Source organism: Cryptomeria japonica, chromosome 5 (genome assembly GCF_030272615.1).
Source record: "Cryptomeria japonica chromosome 5, Sugi_1.0, whole genome shotgun sequence".
NCBI lineage: Eukaryota > Viridiplantae > Streptophyta > Pinopsida > Cupressales > Cupressaceae > Cryptomeria > Cryptomeria japonica.
This window is the reverse complement of record NC_081409.1, coordinates 665131273-665143150: the sequence shown is the minus strand read 5'-3', so window position 1 is coordinate 665143150 and position 11878 is coordinate 665131273. Positions and strand designations below refer to the sequence as shown.

At 33.9% G+C, this 11878-nt stretch overlaps 1 protein-coding gene across 3 annotated transcripts in view; it reads right to left on the bottom strand.

Annotated features, from left to right (window-relative positions):
• LOC131074988 (CSC1-like protein RXW8) overlaps positions 1-11878 on the bottom strand; it is a 165110-nt gene that overhangs the window by 43389 nt on the left and 109843 nt on the right. For all 3 annotated transcript variants that reach the window (XM_058011741.2, XM_058011743.2, XM_058011742.2), the window contains exons 4-6: positions 9055-9118; positions 8389-8598; positions 6226-6420 (exon numbers count right to left, since the gene is read on the bottom strand). In XM_058011741.2, coding sequence (XP_057867724.2) covers positions 6226-6420; positions 8389-8598; positions 9055-9118 — 469 coding nt within the window. The remainder of the gene's footprint in view (positions 1-6225; positions 6421-8388; positions 8599-9054; positions 9119-11878) is intronic.

Sequence of the window (11878 nt, the reverse complement as noted above, 5' to 3'; positions counted from 1 at the left end):
ACTAATCTGCCATCTCTTCAAAGACAAAACTTCTCAAAAATCTGAAAATGGGAATCTTCAAATGAATGTTGAAACTTGCCTTTCAATCACCATAGTTACCAAAACCTGTTTTTAGTAACCCCCATAAAGTCACACCCAAACAAGCGAAAAGCTCTTTACAACTTAGAAATTGCCTTCAAAGCTTCTAAATGCTTTGTCAGCTCCACCTCCAAGTGAAAGCCTGACGAGGCGACCACCCCAACCAACCAACTTCATCTTTAGAAATCAATATATCATCCTATGGTCCCCTTCCCTTCCATCAAACTAGATATTCCTTGTAATTCTCCTCGCTGGTTCTCCTACTCAAGCACTCAATAAAAATCTACTCTATCTCATCTCTCAACCTATCACAAACCAACTACCTCCAATCTAGTCCTTTGCGGTGAAATTATACTCTTCTCTATCCCATCAACTTCATGAAACTCATATAGATTGACAACATGGAATACCTACAAGGCATTCAAAAGTAAAACTATTAGTAATTCAATCACATGAGCATTCTCAAAAATCCTATGCATCACTTTGCAAGGGTTGATCTTCTTCAACTTCAACCTGTTATATGTTATCTTGGGAATTTTTCTTTCCTCAAGTGTGACATGACTAGCTCACCCTACAAATAAGACTTCTCTCTGTTGTGCTCATCCAAACTTGCCTTATATTAAATGTTGCTTCTCTCCAACTACTTTACATGTGCACACACCTTCTTCATGTGTCATGTAAAGGCTTCTATATCTACACTATTGTTTTCTCCATCGAGGGACTTCAACAATTTTGAAACACCTTTGGGAAATGTCTCACAAACAATCTAGAAAAAAGGTCTTACCTATAGATTGATTCGCTAAGTTATTGAGCACAATTCATCTTGCACCAACATGGTATCCCATTACGTTGGTCAATACCCCACCAAAATTCTTTAGAGGTTTCCCAAACTCGTATTAAGAACCTTTGTCAAACCATCTATTTGTGGATTAGATCCACAATTGTAGTTTAATAGTCTAACCAACCTCCTCCACTATGTGTACCAACAGTGGTTGAAGAACTTGTTGTGACATTTTCACACATCACCCCATTGCAAATGGGAATCCCCACTTTTTGTGTTTTTTAGGGTAGTCATTTTTTTTAGTTTGCTTGGCTTGGTAGTAGTTTCTTAGTTCTTTAACCTTTTGCTTGTGAGAGAGTATGTGTTGTGAGTCTAGGATTCAAATTACTTATAACAACGGAGTCTAGAGTTGGCATGGTTTGTAAATTTCTTACTCTTTCTTTGCATTACTTTGTAAATGGTGAGTTTTGTAAGCTTCTTTTACCCTTATTTTGCATCACTTGGTAGATGTAAAGAACCGATCAGGTTATTCCAAATTTGGCACCACATTGTAGATATCCCTTAATGTTAAGGTGAGGTCCTATATATTAAGATAAGGATTAGAAGACTATCACAATTTTAGGATCTTATTTGTGATATTCTTTTTTAAAGAAAATGGATTTATATTCCTTTTTAGTTTCTTTTTTATTGTCCTCATATTCAATAATTAGTTCAATTATAAAGTTTCCAAATTTCTTCTTATTTATATGTAGGGTATTAGATTTTGGCCTTAAAAAGACAAATTGTTTGCTTTGCATGTGTTCTTATTGTGAGCAAAGGTTTTGTTGGTGTTTTTTTTATGCATGCGCAACTCAGAATAAAATACCTAGAGATATCCTATTCTCTCTTAATTAAAATCTTCTATATGCTAAACAAATGGGCTTTGTGATCACAAAGACGACTCCAAGGTTCTAGATTCATGCGGATAGTCTCAATTGGTTCGTTGTGATATGCTGGTAATCTCAAGGGGGACTTACGTAATTGTTTGAGTGAATCGATCAAAGGACTCTGCTAATTGCTGACATTTGTAACTTTCTTCTTTTTTGAAATGATTCTGCAAAATTTCTTTTCAATCCTACTTCTATCCAGACTTGGAAAAAAAAGGCAAAAGGGATGAGAGTTTAGGAAGCTACTTCTAATCTTAAGCTAATCCTATGAACTCTAGAGACGAAAATTGCAAAATTGGAATTTAAAACCAATTCTTGCTTCGCCAAATTCAACAAATACACAAGTACGGTGCAATCTTCTAAGAAAATCAAAATATTTTCATATCACTCATACTCACGAACATCTTGAACAATGAATAAAGCAATAGAAGTTAAATTCCATTTACTGGTTCAGGCTAACTTTGCACGATAGCTGAAAATCATCCAATTATCAAAAGTATGAACACATCCATTCCACATTAAGCAACTCTATCAAATCCTCCATTCAATCTAACAACTTGAAAATGAAATCTATTCTATGGGGAACCAAGAAACCATGCTAACTTGCAAAATTGAACAATGAATTATGTCTTAGCACTTAAGAAGTATTATTACAACAATTTCTCAAAATTCTCTCTTTACAAATGAGAGGAGGTTTTATATAGGCACCCAATTACAAAGCAATGGCCTAGATTGATCCAAGATCAACAGCCAAGATTAATAGATAAAACCGTAATTAGGGTTATTTGCAAAAAAAACTCTTTTTGGCCAATGAAAAAATTACAACACTTTGAATAACCAATGAGAAAATGGGAGCCACTATTGAATCTGGTTCATTGCACCTGAACATGTCTAACTTGGAACCCTTGGATTCGCTGATTGAGGAATGGGATGCCACCTCAGCTTGCCTTGGAATTTGATTCCTCATCATGAATAAGTGTTGATACCTTAGGCAATATCTCTTGATACTCAACATTGTTCCAATTGCATCATGTGATAAAGCATACTCTGAAATGATTAACTCTTCTGTCATTCCCTGCCTTGGACTTGGAAGGTCGATGTAGAGTCTTTCATCCTTGGATGACTTAATCTTCTTGAATGTCTTGATGAAGTGTGAGTCCTTCTTTGTCCCATTTGTCCTTAGATTCTCGCTTGAAGCATGAATGTTGTTCTTCCATCATCTTTTCGACTGATTCCTTGTTTCATTGGCACCTTCCTGGAAGTCTCTTCCTTGAGTTGACATCAAGTACTTGAAACAATGAAAACCTTCTAAGTTAAACAAAATAAGCTTGATGTTATCTTGACAACTTTTGAAAGAAAACTCTGGTTTTCTGTTCAAATTCTTGAAATCAGACTACGTAAAGTTTGAGAAACAAAAATCAGAGTTAGAACAACTTAGTATTTATGAAATTTGTGAGATTTATGGCTGATTATGAATTTAGAAGTGAACATGAGACTCATAATCATTCTGGAAACTTGAAATCAGACTCAGAAAATCATGAAAATTATGGGACAGAGTCCAATCTGAACTTCGAATTGAAAAATCAGAATTCAAAAGGATTCTGGAAATCAAAATCAGACTCAGAAAACTATGAAAATCTTGAAATTTAGTTAGATTAGACTTGAAGAAGGATTCTAAAACTTAAAATCAACCTTAAAAAGGCCTAAAAATTATAAAACAAAGTCCGATTTCAAGGAATTCTGCCTTTAAGACACAAAAGCAGCCCTACTCCATGGATGGTATCCGAAAATTTGATATGGAGAAGCCATGTATTGGTCTGATAACCAGAATTTAGAAATAAAGAAGGGAATTTGGAGGCCAAAATCTCAGACTTTTGCCCTTGAATTGCTTCAGACCTACAAGGAATGGAGAATAATCTCAGAAAATGCTAATGATCAACCTTCGAATGCCTTGAATTCTCCTTAGAACTTTTTGAAACCTACAATTACACCCCTAAATCGCCTAAAATAACATGGAAAGATGCCTTGGAAAGTTTGAACTTCACAAGAACGACAGAAAAGTGTGAATAGTGAAGTTGCCAAGGCCTATACTTATAGAGAATTCAAATTTTTCCTTACACTATTTTTTTTGTTCAAATGAATTTTTGAAGGCAATGAACTTAGTCACAATTAGGCTTCCAATTTGAACTTTCCTCATTTTTATTGTTTGTGTTTTAAAACTTATTGCAATTTTCCCTCTTTGCTTCCTTCTAGAAACCATTTTTGCTTTATTTCCTTTTTTTTATTTGATCCAACACTTAGACAAATTGTGCTTTATTTTTTACTTTCATCTTTCCTTGTTAAGCGAATTTCTTTGTTCAAACTTCATCCTTGTCCACCAAGGGCAGACTTTGTGATGGCTTAGGGAAAAAAAAAATTTTGGATTTTTTGAATTTTTTGCCTAGGCGGACTTTGATGCTAGCCAAGGAACTTTTGACCATGGCATGGGCGGACTTTGCAAGTGTGCAAGGAAGATTCACCATGAGGTAGGGCAGACTTGACGTTCGATTAGGAATTAGTTATACATAACCAAAATTTTCAACCTTTCTTCTTCCAAGCACCTATGCTTAATCACCTTTATTACCCCTTCTTGGGCAGACTTCAACATGGATGAGGAAGTTTTCCACTTGCCTTCGGCTGACTTTGCCTGTGCTCAAGGAAGTTTTCCATGGAAACTTGGAATTCTTCTATGGAAACAGGGAATTTTGTTTAAGGAAACAAGGAATTTTTCTCCAACCAAGTTTCCGGCTTAGTCAATTTCTTGTGATCTAAAATCAGCTTTTTAGAAATTATCCTCTAGATTCGAAAGTTATTTCATACTTGGTTTGTTATGGATGAATTCTCCTGTCTTGACACAACTTTTGAACCTAAAACCATCCAAAACCTCAAAAAAAAAGCCAAAAGCAACTTTCAAAAAAACAATTTTCTATTTTTAGAAAAAAGAAGGCCAAAAAAGCAGGTTCCTAGATTGGCCCTAAAATGCCAAAAACAAAACTTTCTAAATTTAGAAAAGAAAAAAGAAAAAAGTAAATTTCCTAGAAGAAGCAAGTTGTCAAAATTGACCCCAAGAAATTGCGATTTTACTCCTTCGACCTATCTAAAACCATCTGTAGCATTAAAACATTCTTTCAACCGTTCCTTCACTTTTTGACTCTGATGACTCCTCCAAATTTCATAAAACTCGACTCATTTCTGAGACTTAGAGACCTAAGACCAAAACCTTAAACTAAAAGAAAAACAAAAAAACGATGGGGTCCCCATTTGCAATGGGGCGATGTGTGATTACATCACAATAGGTTCTCAAGTTCTAAACTTTCTAAGTATAATTTCTTCTTATTCCTTGGTCCTCTATAGTGTATTTAGGAGCTTCTATGGATCAAGAATCATTTTCGTGGATTGGCCATATGGATACTACGAATAATCTTAGTTGACTATCAAAACATAACTGAGAATTGTTATAACTCAGAGCAAGGCTTGTCATACCCCATTGTCACTTAGAAGTGTTGACAGAGGATCATTGCCTTGAAGTTGTTAGATAGAGCTATATACAGCCTTGACATAGATCTTCCTTAATTAAATGTTAATATCAGTTGAACCATCCTTGGTATGAGCATGCTAGAGAGATTGGTGTTTATATAACTCACCCTTATGGTCCTTATTGCATTGAGAAGCTTGTGGTCTTAAATAATAATTAGTAATTCCTTTCCAAGAACCTATTTCGCTAGACTGTGTTTGGGGGTCAATTATGGTCCTGATGATTTAAGAAGTCAATACCTGATTGATAAGAGTATTAAATTTCTCATAAACTCATAATACATAATGTAAATATAGGGAATAAACATGCTGGGAAATGTATGAGAAATGTAAAACACACAAGATATCTGCAAGTATGAGAAATGTAAAACACACATGCTCTAGGCACGTTAGACAGGAAGCCATCGCACATAAGTCAGAAAGCATACATGATAAAGGCACTTAGAGAATTTTCTAAGTTTATTTATTTATTTCAGATATGGCAGTGAATATTGTTATTGTGTTCCTTATGACCTGATCGGGGGGTCATGACTTAGTATAACAAAATATTGGTTCAAAAATGTATTGTATGACACTTTTAAAAACTACAAACACAAAGATTCAAATTGCAGTTCAATAATATGAACCCTGAGGATTTTGAAAATAAAGTTTATAACCTCCATCTGTTACAATTATTGGGAACTAAAACCATTCAAAAGTTCAAGAAACAAATAAATTGAGATTACACTGATCTTACTCTTCAACAAGAATATTACTATCTTTTATGGAGAAACAGATAGTCTAATTTTGTTCCTATAAAATTATATTGACCTAGATAAGGAAAATGTTGTATCTTTTGTCTTTTAGAAACGATGAAAATGTGCATACCTTTGCTTCTTGAAAATGATCGGAATTTCCATGCCTAGCATTTCGCTCAACAAGCTCAAGTTTCTTTGTGTACAAATCTAGAGGATCCATCTTTCTACCACAAAGACCTAGACAGCCAACTGGATGTGCTTGTCTTTGAAAATTATTCTGGGATTTGAAATGCACAATCTTTTTATATATCTTTTCTGCATCATCCTTACAAACCATACTACATTACATAAGTTCTTTATTTAGACATATGATGAGGTAATTCACTTGAAATAATATATCACAACACAAATGTAAGAGATAGATCTAAAAGTAAGATAATCAATTCCTTGCCTTATTTAAATAGAAACATGGATCCCAAATTTCTGAATATAATGTAAAAACAAAAGAAAATAAATCATAGACATAAAATAATAAATTAGATTGCAAATATTTCCTTTCTATCATGCACTCTTTTTACATCTTTAACCACGCTTGAAAAAGCAATTTTCGATGAAAACATTTTTTCCAATACAATCAAAGAAGTGTCAGATGATTTCAATTTAACTGCCTTATTTTCCCTTCAATTGCATGTCTAAAATACAATGCAGAGAGGGCATGGGATGAAAATCATCAATACTTCAATTGTCATGCCCAAGACAAAAGTTGAAGGTTTAACAACATGCTGAAAACACTATTTTATTAAAAATTATGTCGACCTTCATAATTTAAAGGAAGTAGTTTTAGCTCAACTTTCTCAACTATCTAGAAATGACCTATCTAAGTTGTGTACAGAGTACTCTTCAATTTAACCACGGAAATCCTAATTGCAGAGTCTTTCAAAAAATCTGTGTTTCAGCCAAACTCTCTTTGTAGAAAAATGTTAATTGTTTACCCCACCCTGAATGAATTCTAAAATTATTCTTTGAATCTTCACTAGTCATATTAAGACAATAACTAGCTTATGAAATTTCATGAAGAAGGGTTACCTCCTCTTTGCATAACATACTCATGATCTACATTAACCATTGTTATGCATTGACATTCATTAAATTGAAATTCTCTCTTCAGTTATAGTCACCACTTTGAATGGATTTTTAGCAAATGAAGCTCTTTAAAATTTAAGTATGATTTCCAACATCCAAACTTAGAGTAGGAAGTTCCCAAATCAGTGAGCTTCGTACATTTTCCCTTGAGGCAGGTACTAAGTGAATTCCTGTTTCTTACTTACCAAGACAAGTACAATCAATTTTGAACTCTTTTTGCCATTAGATGTAGCAACGGCATTTTTCTACTGTTATATTTTATACAATCTTGGTTTTTGGTTTGGGAGCATACATTGTATCTACCTTCCTACATTTGTAGTCTAATAATCTGATGTATTGACATTTACTTCTGCTAGAGGATCCACTCCCTTATATGGGTACTCATGTTGACCGCTATTCCTGAACTCTTACTTCAGTCTCATTTACCTATTTTGGTAATTCAATGTGTCTTTTCTAACTGACCAGATAATTTCTTTCTTCAAAAAAAATTATTCATATAATAATCTTCTCTAAACAGGCAACTTAGGTATTTACAGTACATAACTGTAAGTAATTACTCCAGATAAGCAAGTCCCATCCACTACCAATGAGAAGTATTATGTGGATCATTTTCAGAATATAATTGTCGATCATCAAGAATTAGAGTTGCAACCTAGAAATATATGTGGTCTCATTGATAATATATATGTTTACTCCTATTTCTTGATTATAATTTACCAAATTCTTATTCTTCATTTAATCTCTAACAATTGGATTGAATAAAAAATAGAAAAGAGTAATTAATGTGGGTGAATGGTCAATGTTGAGCAATGAAGCTGCAAACATGTTAAAGTGACACAAGTAAGGAGTAACTTCATTAAATTTAAACAGACTATTGAAATGCCTTATTATTGGTTTGATTGGCGGTTCAAAAGATCAGCTAATTGATACAATAATTTTCAAGATTGACAAGAAGTTGTCAAGGTACTCTTCAGCAAAATTTATATTGTAAATAAAGATAGATCCAACATAGTTACCAGAAATTTCCATAAGAAGTAACTTACAAAAAAACTATAAAGTTTACAAGTAAATGTTTTAAACAAAATTACTATTGCTTGGCAGAAATTATCTATTATGCAGAAAGCTCATGGAACCTGACAGAAATGCTAACCATAAGTGCCTGCACCCTGCCAGTTCGGTAAATCATCTGATGTGAGTGATAAGTTAAAGGATAGTACTGAGTGAAGAAACGTTCCACTGTATCACTCAAGCTATTCTTATCTGATATTGGGATTCCACGAACAAGAATGGTGAAATGATTAGGCCGAGGAAGAGAATTATTGAAAACGGCAAGCCTTCGTTCAGCAATATGTTTGTACTCCTGCAAAAGAAGCACAATTACACTATTCATCTGATGAAAACATGATTATCTCATTCCATGCCAGGTACATCAACAAATGTTGCTCCTTGCAGCAGCATTTATATATCCAAATTCAGTACCCATGTCTACTTTATGTGATCACAGGAAAACTTTCCCACCATTCATTTTGCAAATGCTATGCATTTATCTTTTCTCCTGCTTAACACGTTTAAGAGAACAGAAACAAACTTTCATAGTAATTCAGCATCCTACAAACGTCTATAGAAAGAGGAGACTTACAATGAATCCCAAAATATGCAGGAAAAATCATGTCAATGAAGAATGTTAGCAGTATACTTTAAGAAAACGATATCAAATTTTGTACAATATGAACTACATATCATATAAAAGTAAAACCAAGAAAAATTAGCACTAGAAGTTGCGATAAACCTATTACTACTGGTTCCAAAAACTTACAAAATAAAGAAGGAAACAAGCAGCACCGGTAATCACATAGAGAGCAAAAACATGTGCCCAAAGCCTGCAACAGAAGATTTCGAGTGAATTGAAATTCCACTATATCCATGCTTATTGTCTCTTATGTCCAAAAATGATTGTCAAACACTGAAAAGATCATAGAAAAAATGTGTTTCTCATAGTAGAATGACATAAATAACAAACAAAAAACATCGAATCTTTATTTTCTTTATGACATTTAATCTCTTTCATTTTCCTTGCTCAATCTCTTATAGGTTAGGACACTGCATATAAGATAAGCAATACCTGTTTTGATATTTTGTTCAATCAAGAGAACCTCACACACAAGATGATTTTTAACCTATTTACAACATTGTAAATTAACAGAATCTTAACTGCTTACAAAAAAGTAGAAATGTAGGATTTTTAAAAATGCATGGCTCTGAAAGGGAATCGTTCAATAGGAACAAAAGGTCCAGTTCCAACATATAATTTAAGACCATATGAAATGACAAAACCGAAAAAGAAATCAACTGTTGAGAACACAAAAATATTGAACTTCAAACTTTTACTTTTTCAATTTGATAATAAAAGAACATAACTTAATCCCAAAGCATATTCATTTTATATAAACATTCATATGAAATTTAACTACTATGTGATACAAGTAGAACACAGCATATATAAGTGGAAACCCTTACAAGAGAAAACCACGATAAAATGGCTTCCTTATATATAGAAAACTTCTTTTACAAATTTGTAGGTATCAACCCACCGAAAGCACCAACCCCTCATTCTAATTCATGAGCAAGTGCCCACCAGAGGCACCAACCCCTCATTCAGTTAGAGGCCACAACACTTCATTCAAACTTCCACCTTTTAACAAATGATGAATGATCCTATTCTTCTTAACTTATGCTCTAATTCTTCTTTTCAACTTGTTCTCAAAATCCGCTATAGAATGACTATAAGATTGTCATAAAAACTCTCTTCTCAATTTGCAATAGTTCCTTCTTAAATCTGCTATAATCACTTTCTCAACTTGAGCTATAATGTTGCTCTTATATTACCCTTAAATCTGCCACAAATCAGATTACAATCTTCTCATAGGTCTCTCATAAAATTCTTCACAATCTCCTCATATAATCTGCCATATAAAAAAAACTTTTCTCAATCTCCTCATAGTCTACTTCCTATAATCTCAAATCCAAAATGATCTTGATGTAACTCTCCTTCTATCGTGTTCGATCTGTCTTTTCTTTATTCACACACACCACTCACACCATATCACCTTTGTTCAATCATTATTTATATATTTACATCAAAGAGCCATACCCTTCACTTAATATTCTTTTCTCTACGTCGCACTTTATGAGGAAGAATTACTAATCATAAACAAATCGCACCACTTATTTAATTATAATTTGCAAACTTTGTTTGAATTATATAAATCACACCTTTTGCATCATCTTGCAAGAAGCAATCTACCATTGCATTATCATCAACAAAGGCTGAGTATCAAGGTGCAATCATGGCTAGCCAAGAGGCTCTTGGCTTAGTCAGTTGATGGCTGAGTTTAGCTTTTCTTCTAATCATCCCACTACTCTTTGGTGTGGAAATCAAAGTGCTATTCACATATCTTGCAACCCTAAGGACCATCAACCTACCAAGCATATTGAGATCCACATGGACTTCATCAGGTAGCTCATACAAGATGGTGTTCTCAGTTTTGAATACTTGCCTACGAAGTAGCAAGTTGCAAACATCTTCACTAAACCATTGGCAACAATTCATTATCCTCGGTTGCAATCGATGTTTGGGGTGAAGGAAGTTGTCTTTGAGAGGTCTTCATCTATCCTTCCTTCACGTTTCTACTTTTCTCTCTTTTTCTAACGGAGTTTTCTCCCATAAGGTTTTTCTCCCTTTCTCCATTTGTGAGAGATTGTTTGTACATAGGTACCTAATCAAGCCTTGCTGGCAGGACCCATCTTTTACATCTTTGCATTATTTTGTACCTTTGTATGTTACAGTTAAGGAGCGTGTTGGTGTGAATAAGGTTATGTACCTAGCTAATCCATTAGCAGGGACCTATTCACATATTAAGTTTTCTTAGGGCCTAGGAATCTTTCTAGAAGGCTTAATTGTCTGGATCAGATCTTATCTTATCTTATTTACTTTTTGAGTACTAGGCATTTAACATTTGTTTTAGTTACTTGTCTCATATCATAGGATTAAGATGCATGTCATGATCTTTTCTAATCCTATCTCACTCCTTATCTATATAAGCAAGATCTCTCTTACATCTTGTATCATATTGTATTCTTGATTTGGTGGAATAGGATCATCTGTTTTTGCTTCCCTCTTGTCTTGTGCAAGTTATTTGGTGTTGCAGATTATAGATCTTGGATAATTACTTCAACACTTATTGCTAGTAAAAAATGCTAAGTTTCCAATGATGCCCTATCTGGGCAGTAACAATCAAAAAGCATAGGGAAGTGTGACCAAGGATAAGAATGCTTTGAAAACAAATGTAAACAGATATATAGTGCTGTGAGACACTATTTGCAAAGGTTTTAAGGCTAATAGCAGGTCATATGAATTTCCACGATAGTCGTGCCATTTGCAGATGATAATTGAAGCATGGTGTGAGGATCGTAGGTGCAAATTGCCTTGGTTTTGGAGGTTGTCTTGCCTTGACAGTTGGCATCTAATCATTCTCTGCCTATTTTAAACCTTATAGCATTGTATAAGCAAGGTTTGAAGGTGAATTGTTATTTTCCATTGTTGTTTGTACCTTGTCAAAGTCATCTGTGCATTGCAAGAT